Source organism: Cupressus sempervirens, chromosome 8, assembly GCF_028749045.1.
Source record: "Cupressus sempervirens isolate cs-2001-9-10 chromosome 8, ASM2874904v1, whole genome shotgun sequence".
Lineage (NCBI taxonomy): Eukaryota > Viridiplantae > Streptophyta > Pinopsida > Cupressales > Cupressaceae > Cupressus > Cupressus sempervirens.
The window spans coordinates 487,436,064-487,449,441 of record NC_143125.1 but is presented as its reverse complement, the minus strand read 5'-3'; the positions used below and the strand labels follow the sequence as shown (position 1 = coordinate 487,449,441).

The following is a 13,378-nucleotide window of genomic DNA, read 5'->3' as shown; positions in this document are numbered from 1 at the left end:
TAAATATAAAGCAGATTCCATCACGAAAATACAATGTAGCATCGTATGTGAATCATGAGTTAAACCCCCCCCTTAAGCTGTAGCCCAAACTCATGAGCAAGTTGTGATGCTGTTTGAAATTGTAAGGGTATACAGCTGACATAAGATCAACCAAAAACTCAATGATTCTCATGCCACCATCCTCAAAATTCTGACAAACTTAGCCACATAATAATCTCTATCTGTAGTAGCTTACAGGGAAGTTGGAAACTATAGAATTGATAATGAAATTCTGTACAAAATGCATTTTTTAATTGCTTTGCAACATCTACGAAAGTAGGTCGCCTGCAAAAGCAAACAATGAAGAGTTTCAACAGAACAATTGCGAATGAAATTTCATTTCTAGCACACAATGATACAAACAATCTTAAAACTAGTTTGCTAGATTTTCAGACTTCCACAGGTAGACATTTCTGTAATGTCCTTTTCCCCCCCTCTATGAATCATGCCATCTCCTTTTCGGAATTCATTAATTTGTTATCTACTGATACAATGAGAGGCACTTACGAACCTCCACAACAAATTCCAAATTCCAAACAAAGATGCAGCTTTCATCCAGCATTTTATGGCATGCTCTATTGGAAACTGCTAGCATGATTTTTGATTAAAAAACCAGTCAAATAGGAGAAGCTGAACTGCAGCAACAGGAGCCGATTAACTTCATATGAATATAACTGCACATATTCTGTTCCACGATAACATGTAATTTCGTGAGAATTCTTAGTTTACTTCCATTTCATCCTTCTTCAAACACATTTTCTTCATAGCCAGTGCCATTTTCAGCATGTAGTGAACTGTTGTTGATGATTCGTAGCTTTCCTTCCTGGACAGACATGCATTTACATAAAGTAATTCATATCTGGAAGTATGGTAGAATAGAAGTGACTGGAATCGATTAGCCAACTTTAAATCATGTTCAAATTCTGAGAAAAAAAATGAAATACTAAATCTTGCATTCAACCTTTGTTCCGTATACTAGTCCCCCTCCAACTAAAGGGTGAAAGCATGCAACATTAACCTCATCTTCTGCACTTGGAAGAACTCTTACTAAATTCATGTCAGAAACTCTGTAAATCTGCAAAACAATCATAATAAAATATTTCTTAGTGAATGCACTATTGCAACTGAGAATTTCAAAATGATACAAAACTGAAAACACAATGGATTTTCTTTTTTATTATAAGGTTAAATATTATTGCTTATTAAATCACCCTTAAGGAGTAAAATGCTTTATTCATCATCACAACTTACCATATTAAGTATCTCTTAAATTTTATTTGGTGTATCTCCTCCAATCAATATGTTAATTCGTATAGAAGAGACATGAATTTCCCAATAAATTGTCAGTATAAAATAATCCATACAACCCTTCACTAGAAGTTAACGGGACTAAATTTTCTACCAAAACATGCATTATCCTTCTCCAAAAAGACTTTAGAAGACCGGATTACTAGTAGTAGTCAATGATAACAAAGCCTATTTTAAAAATACTAGATTATAAACAGTCTAAAGGTGTACTAGCAAAAAAAAAAAGATTGTGAGTAGACCCACAGGCTTTTTTACCATCTGTTTTACAACTGGGGATGCAAGAGAATCTGCATGATGTATCTTAGGCAGTACGTGGTTTCTGAACATAGCTTATGTTTACATTTTTACATAAAGTTGATACTATATTGATGCAAAAAATTGGTGATATTAAAGCAACCAACTTATGTTATAGTGAATTATCAATGTTAAACAAAACATGGATCTAAAAAACATCCATTAAGTGTAACCTCTATCACCATTCAGATAACCAATAAGAAAAGAAGAAAAGAGTATGCTACAGTGATTCCTGATTGCCTTTCATGTCTATATCATTTGCATTATTAAACAAATAAGCTCGAGGAAAGGCAGATTCATTAAATAGAAGATAGATTTCTACTAGTTTTTCATATCATAAAAAGTAGCTTCATAAATGATGGGCCACTGAGCTGACTTTTGTTTCCGAGGTCCAGTTCATGAGTAGTGAAGCTTGAATTCAATACTACAGAGGTTCCCCACCATGATACCTGTGTGGTTGAAACATTTTGCTCTTTGCAAAGATTTATGGAAACATGCATCACTCGAACCAACAAGTTATAACTTGAGAGCAGTTCATGCTTAAATCTACCTGTATTCTGAGATTGTGTCCTAAACTTGAAGCAATAAATTATCACATGAACAACAATTTTGTGCATTCCATCTAGGCAAAAGGATCCAAGTGGTGAGTAATTCATGACCTATAAACAATGTATGGAAAAGCAAAATTAATTTTATTTTGTTAAATATATCATTTCATTTGGAGTACTCAATTGAACAGAAAAATTGCACTCTAAATCAGTATAGTTTGGCATGTCTTAAATATAATGAAAAGGTGTGTTCAATTGCTATATTTCCTATGTATCATCTTGTGGTCAATTCCTGTATTTTTATTTTTTTAATAAAAAGTGCGCCAGGCCACATATATAGGTGAGAGTGGAACTTAAGACCTGTATGGAGGTCACCAGTTCACCCCTAGACGGTGGGCTCTCAACTCCTGTATTAATATGTAATGCAAGACTTCAAGTGACTAATTACTAAAAGAAATGCTCTGAAACAGTAATTTCATTAACATATACTAATAAAATTTCAAACTATGGATCCATTACGAATATCAAGGCTCTTTTCCTTACCTTTAAGTCTTGAAAGTATGGGTCACTTGAAGTATTTGGTCTGCACTTGTACAAATTTTACACAGTAGATCTCTACTAGAGTCAGAACCACAACTTGCACTCAAATATATGTATTTCTCGACTTAGAATGGTCAGTCAGCTAAGAATGGTAAGGTACCGATAGAAACTGTAAGCTACTTATAAAACCATTATATTATGATGTTGAGAATGCCAAGAGCGTGACAAATCATGAAAATATTATCCAATTTAGTCACCAAAACTGAACACAGTGTCTAATCGTTCTATCCAAGCTTCATGGAGACTAAGCATCAGAAAACACTCCAATGTTAACCTCGCTATCAAGTGGTGCCATAATACAAGATCAATCACTTAAATTTGCCAAAACTCCCCTCAAGCCACAAGTCGGCTCACAACAGAAATTAAATACATATAACCCAAATTAAATGCATAAGTCAGCTGACCACAAACAACTTGGTTAACATAGAACCAAGACCAAACCGAGCATCAAAGAAAAACCACGCCGAGTGTCAGCATTCCACCAAACATAACCGAGCCCCTTCATTGACCGAGCTACTCAGTCAACACTGCAACCAAGTATGACCGAGCCCTGTAGTATGAACCGAGCTCCCAATGTACGCCGAGTACCATAAGCATCGCTGAATATTTTCATTAACCGAGTTACTCAATTAACACAGCAACTACCAACTACCCAGTAATGACCGAGTACCACCTCTTCACTAACAACCCCAACATACAAGATAGCTAGACAACTAAGGATGCTCCTGCATCAGACACCCCAAGTTCGAAAAGATGTTCTTAATAACTGGAAGAACATCTTCTGAGATTCAGCACATAAATCACAAATTGGTTCTTCACATACATATCTTCCAAGTCCTCAACTTGTACACTCTTTGCCTTGTTTTTCTGCTTCTTCACATCCATCCTAGGTGTGCTACAGGTTTGCCTTCCACACTGATCTCTAACCCTCTCAAAATCCTTCAACTCAACTCGGCTTCCACTACTCAGGTTCCTACTTCTGAGTTCTTCATTTTGCAAAGGAATTAGTGAATGCTTCCTGCCACCTTTCTCAACAGCAAACACATTCTTGACACAATCATGCACAGCCCTACAATCATGCTACCAAGGTCTACCAAGCAACAATTGACAACTGTTCATGTCCACAATATCACACAACACTTGATCCATATACTGCCCAATCTGGAAATCAACTAGGCACTGCTCCCTCACTTCCAAAGCATGCTCACCTTGCAACCAGCCAATCCTATAAGGACAAGGATGTCTTACTCTTTTCAAACCAAGTTTTTGAACCATCTCCTCAACAACAAGGTTATCTATACTACCACCATCCACAATCACATTATAGACTTTACCACCAGACTTACAACTTGTCTTGAACAAATTACTCCTCTGACAAGAGTCCAATGTCCTCTAACCAATCAGTACTTGACGAGCTAGTAAATTCTCTCCTTGCTCAGGTTCACTGTTAGGGTTTTCAGCCTCATTCACAACAATAGCTCTTCAATCACCAGCCTGAGGCCAATTATAAGCTCTATGTCCATCATGACATCTGAAACAAGTATCCTTCTCTTTTGATCAACAGGTTTTGGTTCATCTTCTGAACTCGATTTAACCTTTGTCGAGTAGTCTTGCTTCTCCTTCCCTCTAGAATTACCTTGACCATTCCTCTTCAACTAATCTTCTGCCTTCAGAGCATACTGATAAGCATCCCCAATTGAATCAATCTTCAACATACCAACCTCATCTTAGATATTGAATCTCAAACCTAATACCCAAACCGAATAGTCAACTTGTAGAACTCCTTGGTATAATCTTTCACAGTCATATCTTTCTGCTTCAAACTCTGCAACATCTTGAACAACTCAAGTTCATAATCAGCAGGAATGAACTTAGTCTTCAACTTAGTTACCATCAACCTCCATCTATTGATCTTCATTTCACCTTTTCTCCTCTCTATCTCTTTGCATTTCTTTCCAACAAAGAGCAGCATGTCCTTTCAACTTAATTTGTGCCAACCTTACCCTCAGTGGATCTTTGATATCCTCTAACTCAAAGTAATCTTCCAATTCACCAATCCAATCAATCAAGTCTTCAAGATTCAAAACACCTGAGTAATTAGAAACCTCCATCTTATACTTCAACTTTAACTGAAGTCCAGGCCTAGCAAACTAACCAGCCATATTTCCAATAGGTCTCTCTACACAATCAATTTTGTCCTCACCACTTGATCCAACGCTTCAAAGTCTTCAACAACATCCTCATAACCATCTTTAGTACCCACATGCCAAGGTACACCACCTATAGCACTTATGATCTCAATTATCATATCACTCTTCATTAGTGCCATCCCAGATCTAAATTCTACTTTAATCTTCTATGAGATCCTTTCTTCCACAGCATCCCTAAGATCATCAATCGCTCTAGGGTCCAATCTTCTTGGAGCCATCTTCCAAGATTCTTGCAAACCCTCTACAACAAATCCACAAATCCCGAAGATCAATTAGCTCCACCTGATCAACCTTCTCTTCCAACCTTCACCCAAGTCCTAGTGCAAACAGTCTCAACTTCGGCGCTCAGTCTACACACTCAGGAACAACTCTACTCTGATACCATCTGATGCAGCGAGAATCCAAGGGTAGCCCTACTAGAGGTAATCCGGACCCCTGCAAATAATCACATAGCGGAAACACAACAACAAGATACACAATCTGATACCAAATGCAACTCTCTATTCATAAAATAACTATTTACATGCAATGCGCCCGGCTATAAGGCCTTCCAAGTTTTGGCCAAATACAATAGCAATTACAAAAACAGTTCTGCAAGATCCCTCAAGATCCAATCCCAACACTAGCTAGTCCAAATCCACGCTCTGGTAGAAACCCCCAAGGAGATCTAAACTTGTGCTCACAAGCCCACCAAACAATCTCCTTATTTATCAAGCCTCAGCTACTAGCCCTTTTCAAAATTTGCTCTTCTGCCACATCCTCTTCTCCAAGCTAGATGATTAATGACTTAAGACTCCACAAAACACCCCTACTTATACCCAACTAAGCCACAGATCGTCCTAGCCAATTACAAATTAAATAAATCTTTACATTAAATACACCCCTCAAGCCACAAGTCGTCTCACAACAGAAATTAAATACATATAACCCAAATTAAATGCATAAGTCGGCTGACCACAGACAACTTGATTAACACAAAACCAAGACCAAACTGAGCATCAAAGCAAAACCATGCCGAGTGTCAGCATTCCACCAGACATAACCGAGCCCCCTCATCGACTGAGCTACTCATTCAACACTGCAACCAAGCATAACCAAGCCTTATAGTATGAACCAAGCTCCCAGTGTACGCCGAGTACCATAAGCATCACCGAACATCTTCATTAACCGAGTCACTCAGTTAACACAGCAACTACCAACAACCCAATAATGACCAAGTACTACATCTTCACTAACCCAATAAGCTAGTCCTCCAACTCCAAAGCTAGAACACCCCAACATGCAGGATAGCTAGACAACCAAGGTGCCCGGTGCCCTTGTGGTTTTAAGGGTATTGCAAGGGGTGTCTGCCTGTTTTTTATCATTCTTAGCATTGGGAGTTCTGCTCTCTTCATTAGAATAATATCTCCGTAATATCTTATTTAGGATTATTCTAAATTTTGTAAACATAAGAATGTTTCTAATATTGTTATTATTCTTTCTAATAACGACGATTGTTTCGTTATAGAAAAGTCATCTTTGTAAACTATAAGTGAGTGTCTTGCTCGTTCATTTATTCATTCAGTTATTTATCAATCACCTGTGTAATATGATATCAGAGCTAAGTAATTTTTCAGAAAATTTCCATTGTCATTTCTTTATGAAATTAATCTTTAAATTTTTCAAAATTGTTTCTTAATTAATCTGCAAATTAAGCATCTTTTGCTGGTGTTTAAAGGCTCTTTTTTCTTGCAGATTTCTGGGGGTTTTTCTCGTGGGTTTGGAAACACATTTTCCATTTTCTTGGGTTTTGTTAACCCTGTCCTGTGCCTTCTCTCATCATGGCCGCCATCTTCCAGCCAGTGTCTTCTTCTCTTCTCCGTGTCGTACGACCACTGTTAAGTGTCATTTTTTGGCATGTTGTTTTTCTTTCTTCTGCAACCCATGTTACATTCAAACAGACATCGATAAGCCAGTACAGCAACAACCCAATGGGTTTTATTCGATGTCCAGCCTGTTTCCTAAGTTTTTTGGCTCACACAAACATTTCTTGGGTTATTGTTTTTTGGCAGACGCCATTACCGACTTTCTGAAGTCATTTTTTGGTAATTCTTTCAGACGCCATTGCTGCAAACTTTCTAAAGCCCATGGCAAGGTTTTTCAGAAAACTTTCTGAGAAATCTATTATCTGGGTTTTCCTAAGATTTTTTATATCTCGTCTGGGTCTCTGTCAAAAAAACCTGGATCTTTCAAAATTCCAGCATTGGGATCTGTTCTGGGAATCTACTAGTCAATCTTGAAATCAATGCATGTTTTTTATCTCAGTATATGTTCATTCCACGATCTCACACAATGAACATATTCTGCCTTGATATTCATGCTATCATCCAATCAACCACCTTTGACCTGTCTCTAATTATGGCATCTCTGACAAAAAAATTTCTTGAGGATAGTCAAAAAATCAACAGCAGAAACTACAATACCTGAAAGCAACATATGATGACAATCTTTGAATATAGATGTCTTGACAAAATTGTTTTGTGAAGACCAATTGTCCCGCAGATAGAGGCAAGGAGCAGAAAAATTTGATGAGCCAAAATCAGAAGTTGTTATGCTCCATAAACTCTTAGTCGCAAGTTCCCTCTGGCAAAACTTCTGCAGAAACTTGAAGCCATCTAAAAGATTTGCATGAAACCTCTGATAAGAGTCAAGCATTTATAAAGAACTTAGTTACCCTGGTTCGCCTAAACACCCTCCAGATCAGGCCTGGGTTCAAACAGGTACCTAGTCCAGGTACAGTCCACCCAGTGGGACAGGGTTCGAAAATCTGACCCCCAGTTCAAACGTGTTTCTACTGTTTGAACCCAGGCCAATTTGGCTTGCCCAGATCGAAACAAGGTCAAACTTGATCGAATGGGGCACTGTGGACGGCCAAAAAGTGCATTTTTTTGCAAATTTTATAATGTTTTGACTTAATTTTACTTGAACTTGCTGTTACGAATCATGATTTAATTTTAATGCTTTGAAACTTTGATGATGTTGAACATATATGATGGTATGACCACGATTCATGATGCTATGAATACAAGTTTAAAGTTTATGGTGTTTTGGTTGTTTAAATCATATGATTTTATGATAGTATTTGACATTCTAATTTTAGCTTATGCTTCTAGACTTCATAAATATGTATATATATAATTTTTACATGTTTTTGTACAAACGAACCCAAACAAACCCAGACCCCTTTCCAAAATTTTGTCGTGCCAGCGAACCAGATCTTCAAACATGAACATAGAATCAAACTCGAACCGATAACTTAGTTAAAGAACGTGCTGTTCACAATCATGTTGGATGAGCAGGTGTCTCGGAAAGCTCACCTCAATAAACTCAAGGACATTTGGGACCAGTTGAATGTAATTGGATGCAGAGTGGAAGAAGACACGGTGGTGATAACAGTGAAAAGCCTTTCGTCTTCCTATGAACACTTTGTTGAGCCTCTCAACGTTGCTTCCACTCATGCTGACGTGATGTTTTCTGATCATTTACAACAAGACTGCTGGAAATGGCAATTCGACAGTCATACTAGTTCATCATCCCACGAACAAGTTTTCTCAGCCAGCTCTCAGCTTTATCAATCTTCTCGACAGAATTCCTCTGCTCGGTAGTTAGAAGCCTCAAAGAATAAACATATTCAGTGCAACTACTGCTATGAGTTTGGTCATATGAAGCCGGAGTGTCGTAAACGCTTAGTTGTGCAAGCCAAGCAATTTGGTTCATGGTCTAGAGCAAATATAGCAGAGCAAACTGAGAAAATTGAGTCTGCCTTAAACGCTTTCATGGCTTAAAGACCTACAGATCATGTAAAATATTTTGCCTAGTATATTGACTTGGTTGCCTCCTGCCACTTCATTCATCGTCGGAATTGGCTCACAAATTTTCAACCACTCTCAGATTCAGCTATTTTTCAAGGGGAAGAGTAAACCATTATTGGAAAGGGCAATATACAAATCCAATCTGGAGAAAGGAAACTGATTTTTTCTCAATATGATCTATGTTCCAAGAATGGAACTCACCTTCTCCCAATTAGTCAAATTCTAAAACATTCTTCTCGGCTAGACACAACCTTCAGTTCACATTAGTGCAGCATCATTGATAGGGAGGCCAAGTCTACTGTTGTTGTGGGTCTTGAGGACAATGGTCTATTCAAACTTGTTGACTCTGGTGACTCTCAGGAGCTTGCCATGGCAGCCCCGTGCTCCTCTATTAGCACACTGGCGTTAGCAGTATGGGCACTTAAATGTGGACTGTATTTCTCAGCTTGTTCGGGAAGATCTTGTCATTGGACTGTCGGAGACTCAAACCCAAAGCCATGGAATTTGTGAAGCAACATCGCATCTCGTTTTGAAATGGTGATTCCTAGAGAGCTTCTCACAACTCATCCATATTCATATCAGTGTTTCAACTTCGAGTACTTTTTTTACTTTCTGTTGATTTCAGTCATAAAAAGTGCTATAGTTCCATCATCAAAAACCAGAGGTGTTTCTTTTGTTCAAAAGTTCAAAGCATTTGTAGAAAACAAGTTTGTTAAACATATCGTTACTCTTAGAACTGACAATGGCGGAGAATTGTGTTCCTCTGCCTTCTCCAATTTTTGTAAACATGGCATAAAACACCATGCAACAACACCCTACACCCCTCAGCAAAATGGTGTTATTTAGCAAAGAAACCGCACAATCATCCAAGTTGATAGATCTATGCTTGATTGCTAAAGTGTTCCAAAGAAATGTTGGACTGACATAGTCAACGCTATTGTCTAGCTTGTCAACCGCTCTCCTATCGTAGCTATCAAGAAATAGACTCTGGTTAGGCTTCACTACTTTTTGTCTATAAAGTCACCCATCAGATGCAAATGGGTCTATTAAGTCAACTACAAGGTTGATGGTACTTTAGATAAGCACAAGGCTTGTCTCGTTGCCAAAGGCTTCTCTCAGTGTAAAGGAAATGATTAGAAGGGAACTTGCTCTGACAGCAAAGATAAGAACCACCAGATTAGCCCTCGCCCTAGGAACTCAATGTGGCTGGAAGGTCCATCAAATGGACGTAAAGAGTGTCTTCCTGAATGGTGAGTTTCAAAAAGAGGTTTACATGATGCAACCTTCTCAATTCAAGGTTTCCGATAAAGAACACTAGGTACTCAAATTGGTGAAAGCACTCTATGGCCTCAAACAGGCTCCTCGTGCATGGTACATGAAAGTTGATAAGTACCTTATAAATCAGGGTCACTAGAGGATTCATGACTCCATCTTTATGTCAAGACTACTAGAAATGACATATCCTTCAGGATATATATGTTGATTTTTTTATAATCACCAGTAGTTCAGGCATCTTTAATTCAAGGAATCAAATAGAATTTATGTCAGTCTTTTGACATGACCGACGTGGGCTTCTTCACTATTGCCTAGGTGTTGAAATTTGGCAGCAATCTCATGGCATCTTCATCTCTCAGTCTAAGTATGCAAGGGCTTTGCTAGACAAACCTGCAACTACACCTACAGAGTTTGGTCTGGGGTTGCCGGCCAAATCTGGTTCTCCTATTGATAATGAATCCACATTCAAGCAACTAATGGGCAATTTGATATGTCTCACCACCACTAGACCTGAAGTGCATCCAAGACTCATCAATTACACATTCTATTTTGGGAGGTTCAATTGATGACAAAAAGTCCACTTTCAGTTATGTCTTCAATTTGGGCAGAATCGCGATAATGAAACTAAATACAGGGGAACAGTCAAAGGAGGTTGGGAGGCAGTCTCAATTTGAAGGATGCTTCTTGACATCCATATATCTCAAGTAGGCCCTTCACCCCCCTTCTGCGAAAAACAAGAGGTGCTCAAATTTGCCAAAAATGGAATCTCCCATGAGCGAACTAAACATATTGACATTCATTGTCACTTCATCTGTCAAATGGTTGAAGATGGATCTGTGGACTTGTAGTATGTTCACACAGTGAATTAGATTGCAAATATTCTCACCTCCAAGTCCCTCATTGCAGATGAGTTTATTAAGTTCATGGTGCTCCTTGGTGTGTTGACAGATTGACCATTAAGGGAGGGTATTAGAATAAAATATCCATAGTATCTTGTTTATTATTTTAATGATCAATATTGTAAATCTTGTAAATATTAGAATGTTTCTAATATTGTTATTATGCTATCATTATTAGAATGTTTCTAATGATTTAGCAATAGAAACAGCACCTTTGTAAACTATAAAAGATCATATTGCTCATTCATTAATTCATTCAATTATTTACCACTTACCTGGGCAATACTTTTGTGCTCCAGTAGTGCTTTTGTCTCTTTGGTGGGCAGAGGAGGAGATTGCGAAGGCTGCCTTTTCCAAGGTCATTTGGGCTTTTGTCATTGCTTCATTCTTTGTTGCTGTGGAAAGGAGGGGGTTATTTTTGACTTGGGCTGTTGGATCTGAGGTGATTATATTGGTTCAAATTCTTTGGAGTGGAAATGGTCATGTCGTAGCAGGGTTGTGGTTTACCCTTACCCTTGTTGGAAGTTTGTGGTTGCCAATGAGAATTATTTGATCTGGTTTTGATTGAATGTGGTTTGGCTGTTGTTGGCTCTTCCTCTAATGCAGGCTTGTTTGCTGCTCTCTTAGTGGTGAGTATAGAGTGCTGGGTGTAGGGGTGCTTCTCCCTCGGTTCTTGGTCCGATGTCATTCGGCAAGAGCTTGTCAGTTTTCAGCAGCTTTGATGCTTGAAGTACAATAGCTTTTTGCTTCTCTTCTTTGATATGATAGTTTTTTGCTTCTCTTCTATGCCCATTTTGAGCCTGTGGATTTGGTCTATCTGATTGCCTTGGCCTCATCTAGGCCAATTCTAGATTTCTATTTTAAGTTAAGGGTCTCTTCTTCTATTGTGGAAGAGAAGTGCTTTTTTTGGTGAATGTTGAGAGGGCTCCCATTCCTAACTTTACTAATTTTCTGCTGAGGGCCTATTTTTCTTCTTCCCTATCATCTTCTAATTAGTCTCCTACAAAGGTGGAGAGTTCTCTTATAGAGGTGGAGACATTCCATGGCTTCTCCTATTGAAGTGGAGAAGGTTTGCATAGGAGAGGTGGTGTTCTGATGCAAGCGGATTGATGCTGCCCTTTCATTGAGTGCTAGCTGATGGGGGCTGATGTTGGTTTTGTTCCTGTTTTCTCCCCTTTCACTCCTATTGAGGAGAAGTCTTTATAAAAAGGGAGCTTTTGATTGTATCAAAGTTATGGGAGCATTTTTCAAAACCCATTGATCAGGTAGTGGGAGGCTATCAAAACCCTTCGGTTTAGTCGCTTCGGCATTCTGCTGTTGCAACTGGAGCTTTTCATATTTAACTTCCTTTAGGTTGCTGCTCTTTAGCTAATTGCAGGGGAGTTGTTGGCATGTGTTCTATCTTTTGCAACCGTTTGCAGTTGGATTAAAAATCCCATCAAAGTCAGTATAGTGTTTTGAGGCCCCTTCAAAATCTGTTTTACCCTTAATCAAAAACAATATGCAGAAAGAAAACTAAAGCGTTAAAAATATGATCTTTCATGCTATAATGAACAGGCTCAAATTATATAATTTTAAATGTAAACAACAACATCATATATTTGTAACAGCGTCTCTTTGTTAGTTAACCTGATTTCTACCATTTCACTACTAATGGTGCTTCAACTAATGTTGGGGATGGATCCAAATTTGGCAAGTAAATATGATATCACAAATTAATTATTTCAAAAAAAATCAACCAATCTATTACCAAACTAAATAGTTATATTAATTCAAACCAATATGCAAAAGAAATGCTACATTTCATCTATAGCAATTTTCAAGAATGCACATGAAGTCTTTTACAATAAACCACTCACAAAAGCATATCCAAAACCACATCCAAAATCATATACAATAAATCTTGATTTTACAGGCAATCAACAGCAACAATTCTTGACTGCATGACATGATCCTTGTTAGATACTGTGAAATTCATTGTGTCATCTTGATGAGAAGGAAGAAACCAATGCTGATAATAATTAAATATGTAACTTATCCAATTTAACATATTCCACCGTTTGGATGTTGAGCTCCATTTTTACAGTACATAAAAGCACCAAACCTCTAAGATTGTGTAGATAGGTACAGTGTCGGTTCCATCGACAACAATGCTTCTCAGAAGAGAATTGTGACGGCGACCATAAGCTAGAAGTATATGTGCAGATGTTGGTGAAAACTGTCATGAAACATTTACAAAAACCAAGTTAATTAGAAAGCACTGCAACAGAGGGCAAGAACGTAATACAAATATGGAATATATTAAAAATAATAAACCAAAATGTAAATGTGTCATTCTTCTGGCAGCCTATAAT

At 37.9% G+C, this 13,378-nt stretch overlaps 1 protein-coding gene across 2 annotated transcripts in view; it reads right to left on the bottom strand.

Moving 5' to 3' along the window:
- Positions 1–231: 231 nt before the first annotated feature.
- The window catches only part of LOC149543329 (uncharacterized), a 72,151-nt gene continuing 59,004 nt past the window's right edge, over positions 232–13,378 (bottom strand). For both annotated transcript variants that reach the window (XM_089798156.1, XM_089798157.1), the window contains exons 11-13: positions 13,129–13,242; positions 1,001–1,114; positions 232–862 (exon numbers count right to left, since the gene is read on the bottom strand). In XM_089798156.1, coding sequence (XP_089654282.1) covers positions 776–862; positions 1,001–1,114; positions 13,129–13,242 — 315 coding nt within the window. In that variant the 3' untranslated portion in view covers positions 232–775. The remainder of the gene's footprint in view (positions 863–1,000; positions 1,115–13,128; positions 13,243–13,378) is intronic.